General features: G+C 52.8%; 10 protein-coding genes across 10 annotated transcripts; 3 read left to right on the top strand and 7 right to left on the bottom strand.

Annotated features, from left to right (window-relative positions):
• Positions 1 to 384: 384 nt before the first annotated feature.
• PG997_014940 (uncharacterized protein) lies at positions 385 to 1,767 on the top strand (the record flags this gene model as incomplete). Its single annotated transcript, XM_066819254.1, has 2 exons — positions 385 to 1,345; positions 1,427 to 1,767. 2 exons carry the CDS (start codon positions 385 to 387, stop codon positions 1,765 to 1,767), a joined length of 1,302 nt encoding a protein of 433 aa, XP_066661442.1.
• A 309-nt stretch (positions 1,768 to 2,076) lies between these two features.
• Positions 2,077 to 2,511, bottom strand: PG997_014941 (uncharacterized protein; the record flags this gene model as incomplete). Its single annotated transcript, XM_066819255.1, has 1 exon — positions 2,077 to 2,511. The coding sequence occupies one exon, from the start codon at positions 2,509 to 2,511 to the stop codon at positions 2,077 to 2,079; it is 435 nt and encodes a 144-aa protein (XP_066661443.1).
• Positions 2,512 to 4,290: 1,779 nt separating this feature from the next.
• PG997_014942 (transcriptional regulatory protein) lies at positions 4,291 to 7,054 on the top strand (the record flags this gene model as incomplete). Its single annotated transcript, XM_066819256.1, has 3 exons — positions 4,291 to 4,760; positions 4,824 to 5,970; positions 6,032 to 7,054. The coding sequence occupies 3 exons, from the start codon at positions 4,291 to 4,293 to the stop codon at positions 7,052 to 7,054; spliced, it is 2,640 nt and encodes an 879-aa protein (XP_066661444.1).
• Positions 7,055 to 7,399: 345 nt separating this feature from the next.
• Positions 7,400 to 9,025, bottom strand: PG997_014943 (uncharacterized protein; the record flags this gene model as incomplete). The annotated part of the gene is made up of 8 exons (XM_066819257.1): positions 7,400 to 7,428; positions 7,546 to 7,718; positions 7,784 to 8,002; positions 8,090 to 8,292; positions 8,425 to 8,664; positions 8,743 to 8,754; positions 8,817 to 8,859; positions 8,919 to 9,025. Coding segments are annotated over 8 exons (1,026 nt in total), but the record flags the coding sequence as incomplete, so codon positions are not given.
• A 996-nt stretch (positions 9,026 to 10,021) lies between these two features.
• Positions 10,022 to 10,222, bottom strand: PG997_014944 (uncharacterized protein; the record flags this gene model as incomplete). Its single annotated transcript, XM_066819258.1, has 1 exon — positions 10,022 to 10,222. One exon carries the CDS (start codon positions 10,220 to 10,222, stop codon positions 10,022 to 10,024), a length of 201 nt encoding a protein of 66 aa, XP_066661446.1.
• A 5,343-nt stretch (positions 10,223 to 15,565) lies between these two features.
• PG997_014945 (uncharacterized protein) lies at positions 15,566 to 21,993 on the top strand (the record flags this gene model as incomplete). The annotated part of the gene is made up of 8 exons (XM_066819259.1): positions 15,566 to 15,576; positions 15,692 to 15,968; positions 19,221 to 20,213; positions 20,743 to 20,988; positions 21,165 to 21,296; positions 21,352 to 21,669; positions 21,747 to 21,899; positions 21,928 to 21,993. 8 exons carry the CDS (start codon positions 15,566 to 15,568, stop codon positions 21,991 to 21,993), a joined length of 2,196 nt encoding a protein of 731 aa, XP_066661447.1.
• Positions 21,994 to 22,669: 676 nt separating this feature from the next.
• PG997_014946 (uncharacterized protein) lies at positions 22,670 to 22,909 on the bottom strand (the record flags this gene model as incomplete). The annotated part of the gene is made up of 1 exon (XM_066819260.1): positions 22,670 to 22,909. One exon carries the CDS (start codon positions 22,907 to 22,909, stop codon positions 22,670 to 22,672), a length of 240 nt encoding a protein of 79 aa, XP_066661448.1.
• A 963-nt stretch (positions 22,910 to 23,872) lies between these two features.
• PG997_014947 (uncharacterized protein) lies at positions 23,873 to 24,247 on the bottom strand (the record flags this gene model as incomplete). Its single annotated transcript, XM_066819261.1, has 1 exon — positions 23,873 to 24,247. The coding sequence occupies one exon, from the start codon at positions 24,245 to 24,247 to the stop codon at positions 23,873 to 23,875; it is 375 nt and encodes a 124-aa protein (XP_066661449.1).
• A 774-nt stretch (positions 24,248 to 25,021) lies between these two features.
• PG997_014948 (uncharacterized protein) lies at positions 25,022 to 25,291 on the bottom strand (the record flags this gene model as incomplete). The annotated part of the gene is made up of 1 exon (XM_066819262.1): positions 25,022 to 25,291. The coding sequence occupies one exon, from the start codon at positions 25,289 to 25,291 to the stop codon at positions 25,022 to 25,024; it is 270 nt and encodes an 89-aa protein (XP_066661450.1).
• A 19-nt stretch (positions 25,292 to 25,310) lies between these two features.
• PG997_014949 (uncharacterized protein) lies at positions 25,311 to 25,613 on the bottom strand (the record flags this gene model as incomplete). Its single annotated transcript, XM_066819263.1, has 1 exon — positions 25,311 to 25,613. One exon carries the CDS (start codon positions 25,611 to 25,613, stop codon positions 25,311 to 25,313), a length of 303 nt encoding a protein of 100 aa, XP_066661451.1.
• Between the last annotated feature and the right edge of the window lie 266 nt (positions 25,614 to 25,879).

A 25,879-nucleotide genomic window follows, 5' to 3' on the forward strand; every position in this document is an offset into this window, starting at 1 on the left:
GATATATAGATGACCAAGTGAAGCACGCGGCGTTCATGAGAATGGTTCTGTAGTCAGTCGCGGGTGGTTGCTGGGAACCGGCAAAGGGTGAGTGCCGATGCGGAGAGCGGAAAGGGCTGGAGAGAGGGTGCTGGCGGGTATTGTCGGTCAACCGGGTTAGTGCATGGCCCCCCGCAAAATGCAGGTGCAGGTGCTCGCAAGGTTGCGCCTGCTCCGTAATTCCGTGAACACATCACAGACAGTGGGTATGGTAGGAGCACAGAATAAATCGATGCGGGACATTCATTGCGTCGTGAGACTTGAGTTGTGTCGGTTGCCTGCTTCACCAAAACCTCTCATCTTGATTGATTCTATGCTGGAACATATACACTCCAAACCGCCAGTATGACCTCATCATCATCATGGGTGCCGGGCGTTACACCCGACACTCCGTTCTCTCTTGCAAACATCCCCTTTGGCATTATCAGCACCAAAGATGACCCCACCCCGCGGCCAGCCGTCGCCATTGGCAGCCACGCACTGGATTTGGAGGCACTGAACGGAGAAAGTTCGCTGGGCGAGATAGTTCCAGAGCTCAAGGGCCATGAGAATGTCTTCCAGCAGACCACCTTGAACGCATTCGCCGCATTGGGCAGGCCCGTCCACCAGCAGGTGCGAAAAGCGCTCCGAGACCTCCTGACAGCCGGGTCCAGCCACGCCGCCAAACTCCAAGAGAACGAGGAGCTCAAGCAGAAGGCATTGATCCCGCTCGGCCAAGTCAAGATGCACATGCCCATGGCCATTGGCGACTACACCGACTTCTACGCCGGCTACCACCACGCCTTCGCTGTGGGCTCCATGTTCCGCGGCCCGGCCGCCGCGCTGCAGCCCAACTACACGCACCTGCCCGTGGGCTATCACGGCCGCGCCTCGAGCATCGTGGTCTCGGGCACGCCCGTGCGGCGGCCGTGGGGCCAGATCCTGCTGGACCCGACCGCGGAGCCGAAGCAGCCCACCACCGCGCCCTGCCGCCGGCTCGACTTCGAGCTCGAGCTGGGCTGCTTCATTTCCACGCCCAACGAGCAGGGCACCCCCGTCGGGATCGGCGAGGCCGAGGACCACATTTTCGGGTACGTGCTGCTCAACGACTGGAGCGCCCGCGACATCCAGAGCTGGGAGTACGTGCCGCTGGGCCCGTTCAATTCCAAGAACTTCGCGTCGACTATCTCGCCTTGGGTCGTGCTGGCGGATGCGCTGGAGCCGTTCCGGGCCAAGGGGATCGAGAACAAGACGCCGGTGCAGGATTACATGAAGGAGGCCAAGGCGGAGACGGCAATTGATATCAGCTTGGAAGTGGATATCACCAGTAAGTTAACCTTCATCTTGGTGCGGAATATTTGGTCCGAAGTAGGTGCAGGCCTGCGCTAACGTGTGTTCCGCGAAACAGCACCCGAGGGCGACACGACGACCATCACCAGGACCAGCGCCAAGCAGTTGATGTGGTCGTTCCCCCAGATGATCGCGCATCATACCCTCGGCGGGTGCAACATGCGGACGGGCGACATGCTCGGCTCCGGCACCATCAGCGGCACCGAGCCGGGCGAGCGGGGTAGCTTGCTGGAGCTGAGCGAGGGCGGCAAGAAGGACGTCATGCTGTACGGTATGGACATGCGTCGGTTTTTGAAAGACGGCGACACGGTTACGATACGTGGGGTGTGTGGTGGAAATGGGGAGAAGGTTGGGTTTGGGGAATGTACGGGGCGTATTTACTCGGCGGTGCAGCGATGAGCCTGAGGCGCTGTATTCGTTTACTTGTGGCACTATCACGGGGTTCCGTATTGAAACTTACACTACTTTGAACCAGAAGAAAGAATGCTTGACATCTTTTTCGATTCATTATCTGAAGACTTCAATTCGATGAACGGATTGATATCCTCTCTTCCAATCCAGAAGTTCATTTCTATGATTTGATGTCATAGCATATATTTCCATGCTCGCATATATGCGTCAGTGTTGCTTGCCCTTACCAGTCTATCCCATAGCCATATCTGTTGGCTTCCTCCCCAAACCATTTCCGTTCTCATTCAATCATCTTACTCAAGAGTAACTGTCGGCCCATTCCCGCCTGGCAGTCATTTCGGCAAAGTACCTCAGGCCATGGTAAAGGCAGGCAAGTATGAGGAAAACCGCACATAAGAAGACGATGGTAATTAGAATGGCCCTCCGCATCGGGTGCTGGAAGAGAAATCTCTCGTGTGTGTGCTTGCCGGTCGCGACGACCCGTCCGACACAGTATTGGACGGCTTCGAAGAAGTTTGCTGTTTTCGACCACGACCACCAACCGGGGTTGAGTTCGATGTCTTCCCATTGGTTCTCGCAGTCACGGCCCTTAGCTTTCGGGTTGGCATTAGTTGTCGCCTCCGCCTTCGCGGCTTTGGCATTGGGCAATGTGAGTTTGTCCGTCGTATAGTAGGGTAAGCGCTGTTCCTTGCGCCAGAACTTGCGCAGCTTGAGATTGTTGAGAAAATGCATGGTGAATGTCTAGAGAGTCACGAATTGAATGGTTTTGGTGACTGGAAGTGTATGAGTCTTGGTTATGCGTGGCTTATACAGTTATCGTGTGGAAGCGACGATAATGGTGATGAAGGCCTTGCTCAAGCAGTTTGTTTCTTGTGGGAGTTTGGTCCTGTCGAGTCTCAATGAATGATTGTTTAACTGCGAAATGAATTGGGATCTCAGGCTCAGTGTCTCGACTCTAATACATGGCTCTGAATGCCTTCGAGTCTTTCTCCGAAGCATGAAATGCCAGGAGATATGCCCAGCAAGGCGAAGCTTTCGTTCTGCCATGGTCCAGTTTGGGTTTGCCTTTCCCCGTATCCAGGCTCACTATGTGCGAGCATACAAAATACAACACGATGGGAATTTGCCTGGATTTGAATAAGCTGAAGCTGAAGCTTCACACTACATCGTGGCATATGATTGTCCCTAGGAATTGGCAGATCACGCCATATGTCCCCCACTGATGCACACGCTCCCGCATACAATTCGGGGGACAGCAAGGTTCATACGACATAGAAGAAAGGACGGCCAGAAAAGTTCGACATCTGCCAACAACATGAACACGGAGATGGCCCCGCCTAATACCACTTCGGAGAAAGCGCGCCCTACAGCAGGCGCTAGGATGCCAAAAACAAGTTAACGACACTGGCCACGTGGAATGGAGTGCAAGTGACGACGCCGTCTGCGTGCTAAGCAAACGTGTAATTACAACGGTCGTTTTGGGCAAGGCGAGGAAACATCTCATTTAAAGGCCGTTGAGGCTTGCATCTGCATACTTGGGTGCAAACAATGACTGCTAGCTAGTAGAGATGCACGGGGCCTAGTTATAATGTCCGGCTCGAGAGCCGAGGTTTAGGTCTCATTCCAGGCGACGGCCGAAAAGGGCAACAAGCTCGTACCCAAGCTCGCAAGCTGGGCCGAGAACAAGTAATGTTCGCCCGCGACATCGGGATGGGAGAGTGGAATGGCTATGTTGTAGATCCAATGTCGCTATAGCAGGGGTAATCGGTTCTTCTATCGCCCAGTAAACCCCATTTCGGCCGAGCTGGCAAGGCGAAAGCGCGAAGCCCAGTGTTCAAGGATAGGATCAATGGAAGTGACAGCTGACAGCTGAAGGTGGAAAGGCCGTGTTGCGATCAGTGGTTGATCACTGCGAGTCACTGGGAATTGTGTGGGACGCAGTGCGCTGGACCTGGACCTTCCCTTCCTCACCCAGTGCCCCACCATCAATCAGCCTCGGCTTCGGAAAACCACAGACCAGTGCAAGCCCCTCGATCGCCAGCAGCGAGGGCCTCGTCGAACATGATCATCTCCAAGGAAGCCCATCAGCATATGGGTTCTGCCAAGATGCTATCTCAGCTCGTGAGATCATCAAGCAGGACGCATGGCTGTCAAGATCGGTGCAGCCAGAAGAAATAGAGGGCAGGAGGGGACCGCCAGCCAAGCGTCGCCACTATTTTCTGGGGCCCGCATTGCCGGATAGTGCTACCACTAGGCTAGGCTGCCTGCTAGGGGACCGCTGCAATACCTGAGTGGTCCCCTGTCAGCCTGTGGCCCTTGCCTGCGCCGGGCGGAAATCAGTCCCTCATAATGCCCAGAGCCTCCCGCCCTCTCCGGCGCGCAAAAAGACTGACGGGGCCATGAGACCACACACAGCAGAGCGAACGCGACCAAACAGCATGAACACGGCCACTGGGCGATGAAAGGCCAGCCAACGAACGCGAGACGACCAACGACGACGACAGCAGCACAATGGACCAGCTCGAGAACCAAGTCAGCGATCTTCGATACCTCACCCAGAATGGCATCACACCCTTGGCCGAGACCCAAGCGAGCTTTTCCCCTTCAGCCCTGGGCTCGCCCAGTTCCGTCGTCGCCGGCAACAATTCCGCACTCTCGCACCGAGCCGCCTCGACCTCAATGGGCCACACCGACCTCGCCAACCAGGCACCGTCCTCGGCCGTCGGCGGCAATAGTGGGCATGGAGGCACAAAACGGAAGAGCATCGAGGACTCGCCCGGCAGCGGCAATGGCAACAGTAGCAGCAAACAGCAGCGAAGCAAGCGCAATCGCTACATCTCCATTGCTTGGTACGTGATGCCGTCCTCCCGACGCGCTCCAGTGTTTCACCACATGCGATCACCGCACCTGTCGTTGTACCCTCTCCAGCCCGTGTGTCGCAAGGAGCAGTTTCGCCAACTCGTCCTGCAGTTCGCCGCACCGTATCATATCACTTGATTGTCGTCGGCCACCCCCAAAGCTAACCATGAACTTCGACCCTCCAGTAACGAATGTAAACGTCGGAAGATCAAATGCAACGGCGAAACCCCTTGTCAAAGATGCGGCAACCTCAACCTACAATGTCTATACGCGCCCAATTGCTGTTCGACCAACTTCAAGGACTCGGACGAATATAAGGACATGGCCAACACAGTTACCCGGTTACAGGAGCAGGTCGAGACCCTGTTCAACAACATGAATTCACTCCGGTCCGAGACGTTACGGCTGGCGCCCATCAACGACCGCGTCCTACCTATACCCCCGAGCCTGAGCGCCGGCACACCTTCTGCTTCTTCTCCTTCTGCGCAATCCCTAACAAGGGCCGACCTCTCTCAGCTCCGAGATGCTGGGTTCCGGGGACCGACGAGTGCCAACTTCAATTTGGACATTGCGAGAACCACCCTCCACAAGTTGGGTTACAGTAATATGGACGGCTCGACTGACGGTGGCCATACCGTGCCAGAGGACACGCCAGTTGACTCTCCAGCAGCGCCTGCACCGCGAACCATGGAATCGCAATCCAACTCCTCGCGCCAACTCGATCCGCTTTGGGAATACGATCAGGACGAGATGATTCGCCTATGCAGAGTACACGAGGAGGAAATTGGCATCATGTATCCTGTCATCCAGATCGAGTCGGTCATCAACCATGTCAAATTTATTTGTTCGTGGAAGGATGCTGTCAAGAAGAGCTTTGGTCAGCCAACTCAGGTCCAGGGCGAGAACATTGTCGACACCAAGTCCCTGCTCCTCAAGATTGTTCTCTGCATTGGCCTGGTAATAGAGGCACATGGCACCAGCGAGCGTGCGACCAGACTCTTCGAGAGCATGCGGTCGAGGCTCGAGAGGATGCTCATTACCGACCCGAGCGACGTGGCCAATCTCCCTATTCTGGCCCTCTGCGCTGGCTACCGGTTCTTAACGAACGATGAGATTCTTTCATGGCGTATAATCGGACAAGTTGCGCGACACTGTATTGAGCTTGGTCTTCATCGTCGCGAAACCATCATGCGGATTAAGGACGACACCGAACGCAGGGATGCAATCCACACCTTCTGGACAGCCTACATCCTTGATCGGCGGTGGAGTTTTGGCACAGGGCTTCCATATGTCCTGCAAGACGGCGATATCGATTCTCAGCTGCCCGGTCCGGTAAGTAATAGGTGGCTGTCCGCCCGTCCTTCATTGGTCCAGCTTGTGCTAATAGTCTCAGGATGAGCACCCCTTTTTGCATGCAATGATCAGCTACTCACGACTAGGCGCTAAGGTGTGGGAGTATGTGCGCCACTTCGACCGACCTGTTGATCTACGACCAGCCGAGTTGGAACACTTGGACGCAAAGATCAAGCAATGGTACACGAACGCTCCAGCCGATGCGCAATTAGAGCTTCCCGACTGGGAGTCGATGCCTCGCCATTTTGTGCCCGCGACAGCGCCTGAGAGAGGCTACGACTTGCAACGACAACAAATTTGGACGTATCTTCGACTTAACCAGATGCGCCTCTGGCTCTATACTCCAGTCCTCCATACTCACAGCAGCATTATAGAGAATATGACGCTTGCCGAGCGCGCCGTCAGGCTGGCCAAGAACTGCATCATATATCTGACAAATCTGCACAACACGACGAGTCTGTATCGGAGATCGCAAGTCTTCTATCATCAATTCCTTTCTTCGGCCATCGCCGTCTTGTTTCTCGCATCATGCCATGCCCCTCTCAACTTCAGCTCAGGCTGTCGTGACGAGTTCTATATGGCGCTGGAGCTCGTCAAGGATCTTTCATCGAAATCCGACGTGTCTAGGAGGTTATGGCGCACGATAGCGTCACTCAAAGAAGTCGCACCTCGCCTGGGCCTGGCGCAGGACGAAGATCCCCATTCCAGTGCCGCACTTACCATGGCGGGCCTGGCAACAGGACAGCATATAGCAGCGGCGCCGGCGCAGTCACCACACAGAGCAGCAGCGCAACAATCATATCCGCGAGCGGCTCCACCCCCTTCGCAACAGCAGCAGGCGCCCACGGCGACGACAAGTCCGGCCGTGCCGCCCAACGGATGGCATCTCTCCAACGAGATGTCCAAGATCTTCGAGGGCTACATGGGCATGAACGGCTTCGACGAGCGGGCCACCTCCACAGGCCCGACCGCGGAAGATGAAGGGCCTCCGTCAACGCCCTTTGGCGTCGGCGGCGTGGATAAGCCGGGAAGTGTGTACCAGCATTTTAGGGACATGTTCTAGGGAGGGCTCACGGCCCATGGTACATCACGATGGGACGGGACGAGGTGCGTGGGATACGAATCTCCCGACGCCGCTTTGCTACGATTCATGTTGTCATGCTAAAGCTACTAGGCAAAGGTAATGATACCCCCTTCATGCCTTGACAAGGGATTTGTATTTATGTTATCCAACGAAGTCACAGTATATATATATACCACACATAATTGAAACCCAAGATCGCTCACTCCCCAGACAGTTTGGCTGTCCCAGTCCAATTTGCCCCTATGTCAAGGTGTCCTCGCATCCAATACCGACGCTATCAACCACGAACGGCGTCGCATCTTGTGGTTCCTCACCTCACATACCCATGGAACCACCCGGGAGCTCAGTAAGCCCTATATCGAACGATAGGTCAGTCGGTCCGTCAAATTCCCCAGAGAGGGTCACGGCCAGCCAATTGTGTGAATCCAAGGGGCTGGGCGCGCGGTGATATGGGGGGTACTGCTACTTACATCCCTCGACATCCTCCTTGACCTCCTTGGGCACGGCGCACTTGTTGGCGGCGGCGAAGGTCTGCGTCTTGAGGGCGCGGCAGGTGGCGCCGAAGCAGCCGGCGTCGATGGCGTTCTGGAGGGCGCTGCCCTTCCAGCCGAAGACGTAGTCGCCGTGCTGGCCGTAGCCGGTGCTGTTTTCGGGGTTGGTCAGTCAGTCAGCCAAGTAGTGCTGATCGGGGGTTTGGTGGGGCCTTACTCGTCACCCTGGCTGAAGACGAAGGGCTGCGACCCGTCGGCCGGCCACAGCGCCTTGTCGTTGAAGGGGGCCGTGTCCCAGATCACCTCGAACATGAGCTGCGGCAGCTTGACGGGGTGCGTCGTGGGACACGGGCCGCTGTTCTCGAAGGTGCCCGAGACCGGGTAGGAGACGTGGGAGGTGTGGTCGGGGCTGTCGAGGTTCTTGCCGTCCCAGCACCTGGACACGCAAAGATCAGGATGCAACCACACGCAGAAAACGCACACCCGGCTTAGCTAGGCGGAGAAAGGCGGCGGGAAAACTCACGTGGGGAACCGGATCGTCGTCCGGATGCCGCCGGGGCACATCTTGTTGGGCAGCGCGACCGAGTCGACGGACGGGTCGGCGCAGGGGGCGTAGTTGTCGCCGCCGAAGTTCTTGGCGTTGTAGCAGCGGAAGCAGATGGCGTTCCACTTGGTCACGCCGCCCGCGGCTCTTTGCAGGGGGTCGCCTGCCAGCATGCGGAAGCCCTGTGGTTTCGGAGTCAGAAAGCATGCTCTATCAGCGGTGCGCTCGGTTCCCCTATAGACAGGCATCTTGACCCTGTCTACCCACTTCCTCCTCCTCAAAACCGTTGATTATGGCACGGAAGTGACACGTACAGGCTTGAAGGCCGTGACCTTGGATCCGTCGTAGGCGCCCGTGTAGTAGACCGTCATCCCGCCCGTCTCGCCGTTGAGGAATCGGTTCGGGATCTGGCCGACGCGCTTGTAGGTCCCGTTGCGCGCCTTGAAGTACATATTGGCCGTCCAGTAGTTGGACAGGTCCTCGCTGAAGGTGCAGGTGGTGCAGTTGGCCAGCTCCGAGACGTCGGACTGGGGGATCAGGGCTGAGAAGGCATTCTAATGGTGTCGCGAAGTCTTGATGTCAGTTCTTTTCAGGGGACTCGCTGCTAAGTCCGGTTAAAGGGCTGGACTTACGCCGCCGACGACCTTTGAGAGTGTTAGTATCATGGTGGTACATCTCGAAAGGGGCTTTTTAGGATGACACTTACTTGGTGCACATGTGGTGATGGATTGTCACCGGGGTTAACCAGACTACTCAGAAGCATCAGCACATATTCCACTTTGACGTTGTTGGCGTGGTGCTTGCGTACGGGTCGAGACGCTCGACGATGATCTGCGAACATCCAAATCGCAGGACGGCAGCGGCCTGGATGCCTCGCGCCAACAAGGCGATGGTCGATAGCTTACTCAGATGCATCGTTACAGTAGATAGTAGCAGAAAATGTAGTTTGGGGTGTCCTGCAGCGGTGACGGGGTGATATGCCAAGGGGGCCGAGAATAGATACCTACTTATGCATTCCTCCTCCCATGAGCCAGATCCGACAGCCGGGCGAGCGTCTGTCTGCAGCCCCTCAAGACATCTACCGAGTACTCAATCCTAGCGCGACCGACATTCGCCTAGACTTGAGATCTTGAAGATAACAGGGTTGCTTGCGATTTGGTGATACCCAGCCGGCTCATCTACCGCGTGGGGACTTGGCAGGAGGTGGCTCCGGGTCAATGTGATTGGCCTGTCAATGCCTGTCTCACTGCTGCGGTAAAATTGCTTTCATTCGCGACATAGTGTTCACATATTACAATGGGTACATAGTGGACCAATCAGACATGTGCATCAGCAACCGGGAGTCCTAATCGGGAGCTGTTCCGCATGTCCAGAGATGTGATCCGGCAGCTGGAATAAATGTCCGCACGAATTAATGAACGAAATAAGTTGTGAAATGAAATACAGGTTGCGTTACTCGAATAACCAAACCCAAGCCCGTGTTTAGGGGTACTGATAGCGATTCTGTTTGCCATCGCGGAGTGCTTGCATTCTCGTTACTTCTCTGTACGACGAATCGACCCCTGAAGCCAAACTCCAAGGGACGCAATGATCGGCCTTGCCCACCAAATTGTTGCCCTCCATATCCCCATATAGCCGGTTTCTTTCTGGTTACGCTGCAAATCAGTCAAACTTGGACGAAAACGATATTATAGATATCCTGAGTCTGGCAAATGGCAAATCTACCTCAAAATATGTTGACAGACGCAGCAAAACGAAGTTGTTCGGGGGTTCGGGTCATATCTGCAAACCTGTCCATGTAGTATATTGGATCATTCACCTACCGCCAGCAAAGCGAAACCAAACGCGAAGCGCAAAACATTCATCCCCTGACCCTCTGGAATGCGCCGTTGGGTTGGATTTTGCCGATGCTCAGACTCCGTACGGCCCCCTGAGCTCCGGCCCCTGCTGTCTCCTCTTCTTACGCGTCCATACCAAAGCCGCGATGCTCACCAGGATAGATAGGGCCAGAATGCCTCCCACAAATCCCACCACGACGGCTTGTTGGTTGATTTCGCCTCTCGGCTTCAGCCCAGTAGGGCCACTGGTTGGAGTTGATGGCGTGCTCGTCATCGTGGTCGACTTTTGCTATGCGATAGCGATCCAGTTGAATTTGATAGACCTTGTTGATGGTAATTTGAGGTAGACTACTCTTTGGCAAATAAAAAGCACTTTTAGAATAACGGTGCAGACATGGGAACCATTTCTGGGAAGGGGAAATTTATAAAAGAAACTCAAGCTAAGTCAGTCGGTAACCATAACTCATGTTTTGTTATGGATTGGTATGCGTTGGGCTGAACTTGGTTCTATCAGAGGAAGATGATTACTTGTTTCTCGTTTCCCACCCAACCCACGAATACGATTGTTTATTGTATGAATGCTTGTCATATCTAGACGATAATTAGCCCGTCCTTTATATTCAAGGGAGCCAGAAGCTTTTACTTTGAGAAATAGTATTCAAGGCGTCTTGGCGCCGATGTTGGATGTTAGGGCCAGGAATGTCCAGCAGAACGATCTCAATCAAGATGCATGTATCACACACGGCCCGGGTCCGATCTGGCCCCTGGTACTGGAATTTCATCCGATTTCATTTCGTAGGGCTTGAAAGCAAACGGTCTCGGTGTTTTGTCTCGCGCTCTCTTCCGCATTCCGCCAGCTTTCCGGGGTAGGCTGCAGGGGTTGTCATGACAGTCGAATCTTTGTCCACCCCCCTGCCACATTCACCGCATGTAGCATTGGATGCCGGCTCAGGAACCGAGGCAGGGAATATTCAGCAGAGAGTTTACATTCCTAGATCCACCACATGCCCAACAATCAACTTATGCTTAAATATCTAGTTTCACCCACTATTGCCTGTATACACGTCAAAAGACCGAGCACTTTCCAGGATGATTGCCACCGTTTTTTGTCCACCGTACATTCCAGAAATCATACATGACGCCACTAGACTGCCAGAAAGTTGCCTAGGCGATTTTGTGAATTCCGTGTATATTAAATACTGTCTTCCGCCCACTATTTCAAATCCACCGCACCCATTAACTTCTTGTTGGTGCATTTATTTCTCCTGCAGTGTCTCATGCGGCACGTTCTCTTCTATACTAACCCAACTCATACTGTAACCTTCGAACGATGCTCACTCACGAGGCAAGCAGAGGCCTTGCCCGTGTACGGCATCCACAGTGTCGATGAGTCAAGTGTTCTTGGCGTGCTTGATCTACCTGTAACTGTAGGGGTGTTATGTAGTATCAGGCGAGATAGGCGAGACAGCCCTCGGGTCTCCGCGAGTTCTAAAGGAGCATGCGCTGACTTGACGACTTATATCGGGGGAACGCCCATTTGGGGTAGGGCGGCCTGCGTCGCACTGGCCCCTGTTGGATATGATGAGCCAGGTTGAGGCCCATGAATATTACCACCTGATGAGGCCATTGAGTCCGATATTTCGGATTTGTAGCTATTATGGTTACTAATGCTCGTAAGCTCCTCCTCAAAACGAGGTGCATACGGCTCTTTCTCATCAGTTGGGATTCTCGATGGTTGAGTACAGTCGTTGACATGAACTCTTTCCTTTGGTCCAACTTGATCGTGATGTGCGCGATTCGTGGTCTCGCTCTCTGAGGAACCAGTAACAAGCACGGAAGGTGATGTGGAGGTTAGGTTTTCAGGGTGCGGGCTCGAATACCCTTGAAGGCGCGGGCAGTGCCTTAGTGCCGGGGCTATAGTATTGTTGCCTCTAGCTGCATTTTCGGGGTTGATAGGCGGTATCTGAGCCGTTCTTCGGGAAGCGGGGATCCGGTTTTGGTTGTCCTGGCGCTCAGGACGATATATTGGAGCCCCGGGCTGTTGAAAACCTCGCCCAAGCGAGCTATTAGGTGGTTTGAAGCCTGGGTTTAACAAGACGGTATTATTGCCCTTTCTTTTCTTCAAGTAAAACCCGAGTAACAAAACTATGATGAGGGTAACGAACACTGCCACAAGTCCGATGGCGACGGCTGTGGTGGGGCTTGATTTGGACCCGGAACCCCCTTTATGAGGCGCGCTATGTGGTTCCATGTCGGATTGGGAGACAGGTAATACTAGCTGAGTATGGCCTGGGGATAAATACAAATACAGATTGAATACGTAAGGTAGTATTTGATTAAGTGACAGATAAAACAGGGTACTGTTCGCAAATTCTGGGCAATACGAGGTGGCTGTCTCTTAACATATATGTAGGAGGTGCGACATATTTTGGCTTACCAAAATCTAATAAATGAAACATTTGATTCCCTTGTCAATGCCCACCTGGGGCAGGTGAGCTTGAGCTGATTGATACCCGAGTAAGCAAGCACTTCCACTGCTGATACTCAGACGTAGCTATGACTCTCGGATTGACATCCAGAGAAAGAAATATGCCAAACACTCGTGATATCTGAAACATGAGAGGTGGTCATATGGCATAAAGGCATTGTCAAGTCGAACAAAGGGGTAGGTATCAGCGCACAATGAGGAGAAAGTGGGGTTATGCAACAAAGAGGCAACCTTGACACTTAAGAGAAGTACTCCTTACACCGCCGTAGGAGATCAAATCACTGCCCCGAGCCGGTGGCAAGACCCTCCCGAATTTGAGGGTAAAGTGAATATCATTCATCGCTGTCCTCTGCCCCGCGCGTATCAACTCCATCTTCTTCGGTCTCCGTATCATTCTCTTCCAATAGTTCCCATATTCCCGTCACGTCGTAATCAATAGTGGCCCAGAAGTGTCTCGTAGCATCAGCCCGTATGTCAAGCCACACCTGATCGCCTACCGCTCTCCGTATGTTGTTCTGGTCAGCATCACTCAGAGGGACGTTCACCACTCTAGGCTCTCCATTCGGGCTGTACGTATAGGATGCGACACCAAACAGCTCCAACCGCTGGAGCCTGGGCCACGCGTTTTCTGTGATGGCCGGTAGGATATGTCGACGGAATCGTGAGTCCATTGGCCGAACCCCATCGGGGTATGGATTTGTAGGCCCGCCGCAACGCCCGGGACGGTGAAAGCCATGATTCGAAAAGTTGAGGCCTTGTTGGAAATGCAGCACGCGCAAGTGTGGCGCTACGGACCCGATGAAAGCCCCTATTTCTCCGTAGCGCTTCTCTTCGGTCTCCCCGACGGAATCCCCCAGGTATTTGGTGTAGGCTCGCCAACAATTTCAATCACCAATGTTTCCAAGTTTGGCCATCCGTCTAAGAACGGGCTGAGGTGCGTCAACATTGGTCCAGCCTGGCTGCTGGAAGTCGAGGGGAAGGGCCGTGTCTTCCTCTTTTCGCGAAGGGTTGCATCTTCCCGGATACCGCAAAGCTCGGCAAACTCAGTGACGTTGTTCAGGTAGAGATGTTGTAGCCCCGCGGTCTCCACCGATCCCAGAAGAGACTTTATGAGATACCGAGAAGCCATGCCAGTAAGGCGGATGGATTGAGCAGACGAGAACAAGTGCCGGGTGGCGGTGGGACTGCCTCCATTTCTTCGGCATCCATGAATGCAATATCTACCACTTTTAAGTGAACCATAAGCGCCAGTTTGTCCCAGAGATACGAGTTGCAGTCGCCGAAATCGAACTCTCTGCGTAGCTGGAAGTAGAGTCGGGTTTCCGACCACTCCCAGCGTCCTTCCATGAACTCGACCGCGCATGGTTGCAGATGAAGGACCAATTCATTTTCCTCCACCTCGTATGGCATTCGTACTGTGGTCCAATGAAGCTCCCTCACATGAATTGCTGAGGCTGGCTTTGCGTGCAAGGTTCTGAGAAAGCTCAGTTGTCGCTTGTACAGCGCACCGTCGAGGTCTTGGCACTCAAAACGATCTATTCAGTCCGGTGGAACTCGGATTTTCTTGCCCCGACCCCCCATACAGCCAATATAGTCACCGTTGTGAGAGCTCAAGTCGATGGTATGATAGAGTAACGGGGTGCAGACGTAGTGAAATTGACGGGACAACAAGCAGATGGAGAACATATCACCCCTCATACACTCACCAAGAACTCTCAGCTGTAGTTCCGGTGGCAGGCGATTGAAGAGAGCCATGGCAGAGCGTTGAATGAAAGAGAGGCTAAGGTTTGGCAACTCTGAAATTGTCCCGGGGAAGGGGTTATATATGGATCCCCCGGCGCAAGGGATGGATGTACAGCCACAAACCACTTTGACTGTTGGCTCTGACGACCCAACTGTATCAAGTTATGTCATACCTTTAGATACGACAGCTGACCGGGTAGCTGAGCAGCCGAACATCACAGGCATGTTTACCCCTATATATCCGGTAGTCCCGCCTTTTGGGGCTGCTGTTTTGGAAAGGGCACTGCTTACAACTTTCCCGTCTATATAATAATTCCTTGATTTCAACAATACCAACATCGCAAACTCTCAGGGCCCACATTGCTCTGGTGCATTATGTTATTGTTCCAGCGAATATCAATGTCTGGCCGCCTATTGACTTTGAATGGCTCAGCCGCAAGTCAGCTCATTGGCGGAAAATCTCGCGCATTGTATGCACCATCCCAGCCATTCAATTTGACGAGGCTCGCTTTCGTTTGCTTAAAGATAATGTAACTCATCATATTCGGACACCGGGCGAGTGATCAGGTAATCCCTGCCTTGTATGGCCAAACCAACCCATTATGCATCAAAGCTACTTGGCAGCCACAGGAAATGCAACCTCGAATTTACACATTTCATGGCTGGCCGTGATATTTTGGACCAGCAGGCTCACCTGTCACACAGCTTCACATTGGGGGCCTACAAACCCCCATTTTTGAAGGATCAATGTTGCAGGCCGGGGCGCGAAGCATCCCCTGAGAACCAATACGGAAAGATAGGCGAATCGATGACTCGGCATGGACCCCGCCCAGTGACCGACCTATTGTGTTTATTGTTCAGCCGCTTCGTATTGCTTTTCCCCCTCTTATCTTTTCTTTTCCCTTATTTGCTCATTGGTAGGGTGGGCTGCAAGCCAACGAATACAAAGCATTTCCGGTTGTTCCGTTCATCAGAATGCCAATCAATGATCTGACGCTCTTGCTACCCGTGCGGGGACTTACGAAATTGCGTCAGACTTGCATACTGTGCTTATCAGGCTATAAGGCACATGGATTTAGATGTGATAAGAAACAGTTCTCGTTTCCTATGATTGCATATATCTTCCCCTTCGTATTAGTATGTTCTTAGTCCATCTTGACAGTCTGTTCATATCCACTTCCGTGAACACATGGTAAACCTTCAACTTACGATCCGATGGCTGACGATAACAAAGATGGTGAGCGTTCTCTGAAAAAGCCCTGGAGACAATACATACGCGAAATATTAAAGATCGATTAGACCTACGACCTATCAATATCGACACTACGGGAAACATAAGTATTAAGGAAGTGGGTTGGCGTCCCTCGTCCGATTCCAGCGACCGAAATGGTAAGAGTGTGACAAACCCAACTGCAGCAGTCATATAGGAAAGCGAGAGTCAGTCAACTTGTCGCTGCTACCCCAACTGACCTCGCCATAAGATGACACAGGCAATATCGGCCATGGCACCAGCCAAGATACCACAGAGGGTGACAATGAGCCCTCGCAACCCCAGCACAATAGTGTGGTCATCCCCTGCCATCACATCCGCTTAGGCGACATCCTGTTCCTCCAGGGCCGCCCTTGCCAAGTTATCCGCATCTCCACCTCAGCCGCCACCGGTCAACACCGCTACCTCGGTGTCGATTTGTTCACCAAACAGCTGCACGAGCAGTCGTCGCAAATCCAGCACCCAAGCCCCAGCGTCGTGGTTCAGATAATGCGCGGCCCTATTTTTTATCAGTACCGCGTCCTAGACCTTCAGGAGGGCATATAGGTTGGACCAGGACCAGCGGATGGGTCCCACCAGATGGTGGATCACTCGACGACGACGTGAAGAACGGAAAGGTCATTGGTACAGAGCCCAGCCACACACTCGTCGCCCAGGCTCCTCCTGTCCTTCGTCGCTGCGCTCCTTCGGATACCCTCCGGGTCGAGGACCAGTAAGTCCAGCTCGTCCCTCGCCTCTTAGCTTTTATCCGTCTCAATCGCTTTCGCTCCCTCGTTCTATCTATCGTGCGTTACTGTCTAATGTTCTATAGCCGTGCATCCCTCTTCGTTCTCTTAACACCTCCGTCGCTCCGCTCCTCTAATGTTTTAGGGCTCCGCCCCGTACCCCGATATTCAATTAGTACTACTTGCAGATATTACTAACCTTATCACTATACACCCTATATATAATTAAAAAACGAGACATAGAAAACGAAATTATTACATTGTTTTTTATAAACTCCGTGTCGTAGCGTAACCTATAAATAAAGTTCTTATTTTTTCCATATCGCATGTTATTACTATCATCGTATAAAACCGAACCTCGACGTCACAAATTTGGGCCCGGCGTAATGCATCTATTTCCATCTTACATACTACTCTACACTTTGCAGCTTACCTGGCTTGACGCCATTCACAACCACGTCCTCGCTAAATTGTACACCCGAAACCTTTCTCACTACATTCTCCTCCTCCCTGGCTATAACGCCCCGACTAAAATCGTCTTCCTATATAATTATGTTCCCATCGGGTATAATAAGACACATACTCATCCCCTGGATTCGCACTAACTCATCCACGCCATACTCTACCACGCCGGGCCCGCCAACAGGATCTATCGCCCCTTCGTCGGTAATCGCGGTTCAGCACCGCATGCACCACCACACTGTTTTCGGCCGCCACCCCAGTGCCTCGCAAAAAGCACATCGCGGCACTCCGTACTTGCCCCCTCTCGGGATGGATCCCAAACCCTCGAGAGACGAAGGAACGACGGGTGCTCATTGGTATAAACAGGATGTCCGGCCAGACGATGGACGGACCAGTCAGACAGGGTGGAAGCCTGGTGGGGCGGGGCGCGGACCCCACCGACGTGGAGATAGAGGAATTGGGTTAAGAGGGCAGGACGCCCGCACACGACAGGACCGGGAGGGTTCCTGGCTTTTTGTAGTGTGAAGCGGAAGCGGATAGGCGTCGCGAGGATGGCGTCGCAGGATAGTGGTATCGTCTTAACGGGAGATGTCGACGGGGAGCCCGAGAGGACGGGCGCATGGGACGAGGTGGACTACGAAGACACGCCGTCGGGGAAGGCGTACGAGTGGCGGGGTCGCTACTTGTTCATTACGTATACGCAGAGCGGTATGGAGGATCATAAGGAGTTTGAGCGATGTTTTTTGGAGTCGGTACTCCCCGGGTTGAAGGCGAAGGGCGCGCCTAGGAACCCGACCTCCTTGGAAGAGGCGGGGGCGGAGATGTACGGAGTGCGGGAGGTTTATATAGATGGGAATCCGCATTATCACGTTGTAATGGCATTTGACTCGCGCCGGCATTTTCGGGACATGCATCGGACGTTTACGGTGTGGAGGATGGTAGACGGGGAGCGGGTGGTGGACACCTCGGCGATTCATTTCCGGCCGCTTCGTGTGTGGGAGGGGCAGACACCCCGGGCCTTTTTGCGCGGGACGCAGGGATATATGGAGAAAGAAGGGTTGGACTACACGTTCGGTCGGCGAATTCCGATACCCGAAGGGAGGGAGGAGCCACAGCGGGTATTGTGTAAGCGGGCCATCGACGCGGAGTACGAGGATCAAGTATGGGAGGTGATGCAGGGGGATCCCCTCTTCTTTGTGAAGCATATCCATCAGATTCAAACGTTGGCGTCTCGCAAGAAGTAGCGGACGGGGGTATACGTGCGGGATTATATCCCGAAGCCGTGGGTAGTGCCGGAGGCGTTGGCGGCGTGGAAAGCGAAGTATGTGGATGCGGCGTTTAAGGGGCGGCCTCGGGCGATTATTGTGCGTGGGGAGCCCCATACGGGAAAGACGGAGTGGGCGTATTCGTTTGGAAAGCCTACGCGGATAACCGGAGGGTGGTCGATAAATAAAATAAAGGAGGATTATACGCATCTTATACTAAATAATATAGATATAGGTGCGTTCCCGTATTGGCGGGAATTGCTCGGGTATTAGAAGGACTTTATCGCGACGGGGAAATACCGGGCGCAGAAAATGATTCGCTTCGGGAAGCCTGTGATTTGGACTTGCAATAATAATAATTATCCTTTACTAAATACGAAAGTTCGTAAATACGCGGAGTAATATCGCGTATAAACGGTAGATTTAAGTAGTATACGATTATTTAAAAGTAAAGGGGACGACTTAAATTAAATTAAATTAAAGTATATAATGCACTAGATATAAATGCGCTAGTGACGTTAGTGATATTTATAAGTAATATTAATTAAATTTTAAAAGATAATCCCATTATAAAATCCCGGGGTACGAGGCGGAGCTTTATAATATTAAAAGAGCGGAGCGACGAAGGTATTAAAAGAGCGAAAAAGGATATATAGCCGAGTTAATTACGAAGGTAAATACGGTTAATTAAATAAAAAAGCTTAAACGATTAAAATAAATAAAAGTTAAAAAGTAAAGAATAAGCCGGACTTATTAATCCTTAACTTAGAGGGGCGGCTTAAAAAGTATTTAAAAAAGCGTAATAACGAAGGATAAGAGGAGCTTAAACGACGAATATATAGCGTTTAGCCACCGGTTTAACCTATTAAGCGACGGATTAACTCTCTTTAACTTTATATATAAATTAAACTAAAACTAGCGGATAGGTTTTAAACCCTCGAGAAACGAAAAAACGACGAATGTTTATTAATATAAATAAAATATCCGGCTAAACGATAAACGGATTAATTAAATAAGGTAAAAGCTTAAAGGGGCGGGGCGCGGACCCTACCGACGTAGAAATAGAGGAATTAAATTAAAAGGGTAGGACGCCCGCATACGACAGGACCGGGAGGGTTCCTGGCTTTTCTCTCGTTTCTTACGCTTTTGCTTTTGTTAGATTAAAACAAGAAAAATAGATAGGATAGGATGGCGTATTACTCGCGCGGTCGGGGAGACCGGTACAAAGGTCGAAAGTATGGGAGGTCGAGCTACGGGTACGGCGCGGGCCATGGATCTGGATACGGACAGGGTTACGGCGGTGGCTATGGCTATAGCAGGGTTGCGTTATCGCCCTAAACAAAGAAGGTGATGTAATACCCGGCCTACCAGTTTCCGAGCAGGGCAATCTCTGGGGCCGCCTTACCCAGGCTTTCGAGTCTGGCCGCGGCAGCGTCCGTGTCCTAGTCCTTCGTGACGGTGATCACGAGCTCTGCGTCGATATGAAGGTTATATACGGTTCAAGGATTCCCATTGTCGAAAGCGAGAAAGTGATTGACCTTCACTCGCTTGCTCGCCATGGCCAGCTGGACGAGGTACGGCGTGCTATCGCACAAGGATGGGCACATCTCGATAGTCTAGATGATCGCAAGCGGCCACCGATTTTCGACGCTATCGAAAATTTTCATTATGATGTAGCTGCTCAACTCGCGTATGCAGGCAGCAATCTCAACATAGTAGTTGAGATCAACAGCGAAGCGAAGACTGCTTTGGACATCGCCGTGGAAACTGCCAAGATCGACCCCATTATGGCCCGTTTGCCCGACATCCTCCTGGAGAATGGCCCAAAACCGATATTGGACATCGAGGTTACTATTTCCGACCTGCTTGTTGCAACAGCAAAGGGAAACCACAACAGAGTGAAAGAACTCTTGGATGGTGGCACAGTGCAGCCCGGTCTGCACGATCGTCTTGGATACACCGCGCTCCACGAAGCAGCTTGTTTTGGCCGATACGATATCGCAGAGCTAATTATCAATACTATTGGCGGGGAACTCACTCCAGTGTTCGACGGGGTCTTTGATGCGATTGTTGAAAGGCCTGCACACCGTCGGTTCTTAGGGGACGCCCGGAAATCCCCTCCAGATGTTGGCAAAGATCATGTGGAAGTTTTGGAGCTGCTGCTGAGGAAAGGAGTTTTGCCCAATCAACGACAATGCACCAAAACACTGCGATACACGATGTTGAAGAAGCTGGCTGAGACCTTGGAAGCGCCTATAAGGTCCACCCTTCAACAGATGCTACTAATCTTGAGGCGTTATTCGCTTGATTCTGTCAGTTCTGACATGAAATGCATAGCTGACCCCGAATTCTTCACAAAACGCTACAGCGTATCAACTGTTACCAATGGAGCTTCTCCAGATACGAAACCATACCGATGGATTCACCTTCCTGAAACCGATGTACGATCACAAAGCGTTTCCCCCAAGTCGTCTACTATGATCGCTAACTGTTGACAGAGAACCTGGGTGGAGGTGAGAATGGCATTTCCGTCTCAAAGTCCCAGTCTTTTTCATGAGTACTTTTACTGGACTACACTAAAAGATGCACCATTCTAGGAGGCTATGCGCGAACTGAGTGGCCTGGACGATCACGCCCTCCGCGCATACTCAACCGGGGTGCGATCATTCGTTGATGAAGTCTACAACGAAATCCCATGCCCGCTCACCCATCCCGGAATGCGACGGCCATCATTCGATACATTCCATAAAACCAACGATGAAATGTTCTCGCTGGTGGTGAGCATTTCAGCCTTCTGTTTCCAAGTCGAACGGTCATCTGACTAGTCTTCAAATTTTACAGATTCCCTACTTTGATGCTGGAATCCAACAACTTCTAGCAGATCGTTTCGTGGGGAAGAAGCGCAATGAGACCACAGCAAATTGGAAGAGAGTATTGCACAAGCCATGCACTCTGGATGAGTCTTACTACATCTCCCTAAGCAAGAGGGAAACTGATCGCCGGAACAACGATCAGATTGTCACCAAATCTAGAAGGCGACAAAATCAGCCGAACCAGCCTGAGGCCCACCAGAAGAACATTTTGATGGTAAATCAGATGTGGATTTGGAAGATGGACTCTGGTGAGCCCTACCTTTTTTTCTTGCTACCCAATGCCTAGGTTTTTTAACATCCCATGCACTTTAAGAAACCATCATCACCGCATTCCCTCATTGCAGCCCAGGCGGTTCCCGCACGACATGCCTCGAAGAAGCTCTAGTCCAGAATCGACCAGGTGATTTGAATTCAGTGGTTCTGCTGATGATTAAATCCGCCGTCGAAGTCTTTGATCCGCCAAGCAACTGCGGCTTCGAGGAAAATGTACTTGAGATGTTCGACCAGAGCATTGCACGACTAGTAAGTGGAGATAACAGTTGGATGACTTAGAAATAACGTATTGATGCTATTCCAGGCGAAAGGGGAATTGGAAGCATATAAAAAGCTTGGTACACTGATGAAGGAGGAAACGACGAAGGTTGGCCAGAATCCGATGTCCGACACAAGTGAAGATGCGGACCAACTGCGAGAGATCAAGGATATCAAAGACGAGCTAAGGATGATTGACCGAATCTTCCACCAGCAGCTCGACGTGATCGAGAAATACGAAAATTTCAAGAAACCCCGGCAAGAATCTGAGCAAGAGACTTTGGTCAAGCTCAAAACAGGCTTGGGCGTTCGAAGCTCGAGGGTTGAAGAGCTGTTGCGAGATGCAAAGTCGGTGGAAGGCTCAGTGAGTTCGTCCTCTACATGCACATTTACTATTTCATGGCAATACTGGTAGAATACTAATATCCCTGTCATTACAAGATAAGGTATCTTCTTGATATCAAGCATATGCGAGGAAACCTGATTGTTGCGACGAACACCAGCACTCTAGCCGAGGATGCCAAAAAACGAGTTCAAGAGGGAGAATGGCAGAACGAGATACTTTTCGTCTTTACCGCCGTCACTGTCATTTTCGTGAGTTTTACTATTCTCTTCGCAACAGATCCCGTGGCTAATAAAGCCAGACACCCATATCGTGGATGTGCGGACTTTTGGCAGTGCCGAGTAGAGACTATCCAAGCAACAGCGACGGTGGTGTTGCCTGGACATGGCAGCAAGTTTTGGTCTCGAGTTGTAAGAGCCCCCCCCAAAACTGGCACAGCGCCAATCTAAGCACTAACTTTATTGTACCAGTGGCCGCGGAGGTGGCGACGTTTGCTGCCATCGCAGCAGCATGGTACGCATGGCGCGCCATGAAGCAGAAGTCTGGCAGTTCCGGCGATGGCCGAGAACCGGATGGTGAGACGTCCCAATGCAACGTCGGTGGTATCCTTCAGAGCATGAGGACATGCAATGGATGTTTGTCATATTGCTAGATGTACTGGAATCCACCAGGGGGTAGCTTAAGTACGTTGCTTCAGGCTGATGTAAGGCTGGGACTTGTTGCCATTCCTGATTCGGTGGATGAACTGGTTCATGCTCATTATTTTGCCTGTAACTGCGTCTCATGATGGTGGTTTTATTAGGTATTGACAAATTAGTTCTCCCTAGAGTTGGGGGAATGATACGCCCTCGAATGCCTCAAGGGGCTGAGCGCTGCTGATGTGTGGAGGGAGCCCTTCCTTGGGCGTCCCGACGATCCTTCGCTATGCAATTTGGGGGAAATAGCTACAAGGCCTAGCACGATATATGTTGTTGTTGGCCAGGCTTTGAGTGCCGATTTTTTGTTGCTTTCCGGCGGTGTTCTAGACTTGGGCCTTCTTCTCCTTGCCCTCCGCTTCCGCAATCTGCTTCGCAACCGGACCGCTCCATCCGGTGTGCCTCCTCGCGAAGTAGGCCGCCACCGGGATGGTGCAGGTGAGAACCCATACGCCGAACAGGCCGACGATGAACCAGTTCCAGAACCACGAGTTGGGCTGGACCTGCTCGAGGTAGGTCTCTTTGTATCGCGCCGCCCACTCCGCTTCGTCGAGGTTGTACTTCATGGCTGCCTGTCTCTCCGGTCCGTCCGGTCCGTCGTCTCCTTTCCGCTTCTACCCAAACGGGGATCTTTTTCGAATTATTATCGCGTGGCGCCTATTTGTGGGGCCGTGGTATATGGAGAAGATACAGTAGTCGTCGTCGTCTTGTGTGATATACCAGCTATCGAGGGGGAGAAAGAATGACGACGATTTGTTGCTTGTCTGGTGTTCCCCCGGGTCAAAGTATGGGGGTGCATGTATTATGACGAGGAAAAGATGATAAAAAGGAACTGCCGCAGACCAAAAACCGCGTCTCCGGCAAACAGGTTCGCTCTGTTTTCTTCATCGTTGGCAGGGAAAGGGGGTTCGCCTTAATTTGAATGACCGCGGTGGATCATGAGGGTGGACCTTACATTGGGATCATCCCGGGGATGCGTTGCATCACATGAAAAAGCGCCCCGCCGGGCACTGTCCACCGTGACATGGATCCGATGCAAAAGTGGTGAACGAATGGAAAATTCCATCTGACAAGTCCGACGGAAATCGTCTTTGCTTGAGTCTCGTACGAGACGGAGAGTCGATGGGCGTGCGAACGACTCGTGGAGGTTGCGGTGTTGCGTTCCTCACTCACTCACGGTCAAAAGGGGGCTCTACCGTGTTGGTGGTCTTATAGTGGGGATTCACCGTGCATTGAACTTTTGAAAAAAAAAAAATACCGGTTTATGTAATGACGTACAGTGGACCAAGGTGGTAGCAGGGGGCTGTGCAATCCAGGGCTTCTTAGCATTCCATTCGCCTTCTTCAAGCGCGCTTCCCTTCCCCGGCGGGCCGCGCCGGAGATGAGATCCCTGAAAACCGCCGCGGCCAATATCCGCGATCGCGATCGTGACGCCGCAATTCTGCCGTCGATCCGGGTCGGTTTCTCGGTCTTGTGACCTCCGTTTCCCTCCGGGCGCCGATGCCCACCCTTCCTCGGATCTTCACAACCTACCGCTTTCCTTCTCTCATCATCATGTGCTCGTCCCGGAGCTGCTTGAGGACCTTCTCGTTCGCCGGGTTCTGCACCCCCAGGATGCGCTCGCGTCGCGAGCCGGTGACCGTGGTTATGCAAATGGTCAGCAGAATGGCGAACGTGAGGGGGATCAGGGCGAGGGGCCAGCTGGCCTGGGAGTCGAACCAGGATGGCGGGGGCAGGTCGAGGTCGTGCTTGTGGAAGATGGATACCTTGGTCTCGTTCGAGGGGGCGGGATGTTTGGCGGTGGTGGGGGTGGTGGTGGTGGTAGCAGCAGCGGTGGCGTGGCTGCTTGCGACGGTCTCTCGGATGGCCAGCACTGCGGAAGGGAACGTGAGCAAAGGGCGCATTCATTAAAGGATAGAGAACGAAAGAATGTATGGACGCATGGACGCTGTTGACACTGGGCAGGCATGCAAGACGGCAGGGACAGTTGAAGGGGAGAGTTTCGCGATGCACCTACCAGCAGCAGTTGGGCTTTCTGGGACGAGCGACATCATGGGTATAGTCGCGGACGATACGTGGAACGACATGATTACTATGGATCTTCGACGCGGAAAGATCACCAAATGGAGGCGTTAGGTAAGGTAGTTGTTGAACATACCACTGGGACAAAAGCCGATGCACCGACACTGACCACCAATGTGTGTCGGTATATGTCTTGTCAGGACCAACTGTAGTGGCATTGAACATGCGTGACATGACCACAAAGAAGCCTCGAGGCCCCAAAGACAACAATCAGCAGTGATACATTGTTTGCGACCGTCGCGAAATGAATGTTGGTCACGTACAGTCATCTACCCTCTCTGTGACAAAGGAGGCTGGTTACAAGCAAGCTATATGGAAGAAAATGAACAGCCGACGCGCTTCGAGGGCAGGCATGAATCAGACTGCCTAGAGGCTGGTAAGTCACTGCGAAGGTCAGACGATGGGTGCGCCGTTATATGTCAAGCGACGCAATGAGCCTGGAACGTGGCAAGGGTGGGTGCTGAGGAATGCATAGCATCGTACAAAAATCCAACGACAACAAAGCCCCTTGAACAAACTGTCGACAATACCAACAGGTCTCAATTCTGCTACGGCTGTTCGCATAGCCCAACCACCTGTGATACATGCCTGCGTTCCTAACTGGCCCCGAATCCCGTCCAGAAGCAAGAGCCCCCGAGCATCAAGCCACCCGCAGTACACGACCCCCAGCTCATGTGCAGGTGCGACAGCGCCAGAGCCATCTCGACCGCGTCGAAGGCAGCGACCGGTTTGGGGAACATCTCCTCGGCGTTGAGATGAGCGAAGAGTTCACCGCCCAGCCCAGACTCGAGAATGAGACAGAGCTTCCCGTGGTCTTCTACCGACCCCCTTTCTCCCTCCAGCCGACTCTCCTCCTCTCCCACCATCTATCCCTGCATGCACTGATCACGGCCCCTTCGGCCGATTGAAGATCGCCAGCTCCTCCAACACCATATCATCGATGAACTCCCTCGGCTGCGCCTCTTTCGGGGTCGTCGTGGCCAAGCGGTGCGCGATCCGCTGCGCCATCTCCTTCTCGCCGACGTGCTTGCGGAACCGGTAGACGAAGAGGGCCGCAAGGGCGGTCCAGCCGGCGCCCAGCGCGGCGACGAAGGCGGCCAAGATCTGCACCTGGGTCGGGACGGGGAGGAGGCTCTGGCTCGCGGGGATCGCGGGCGGGCTGATGGCTTGGGCGGATGCGGTCGACATTGTCGGTGTTGACCCAGAGAGGGAGAGGGCCTCCTGCTCACTCACTCAACGACGGCGAGGTAGGACAGAACACGTGCCCGGTCGCAAGTCGCAAGGTCACAGGACGGAGGAAAGAATCTCAAGACGGGCCTGTCTTCACTGTTAGGGAGCAAGAGAGCGTCTCATTGACACGGACTGGTTGACTTGATGCCAAGAGTCGTGATTCTGCTGGTGAATCGGTACTACATTGGAAGACACCTAAGCCATATGAATCGCTCCTTCCCCGA

This window comes from Apiospora hydei (assembly GCF_038363865.1).
Source record: "Apiospora hydei strain CBS 114990 chromosome Unknown utg000010l_segment0_segment0, whole genome shotgun sequence".
NCBI lineage: Eukaryota > Fungi > Ascomycota > Sordariomycetes > Amphisphaeriales > Apiosporaceae > Apiospora > Apiospora hydei.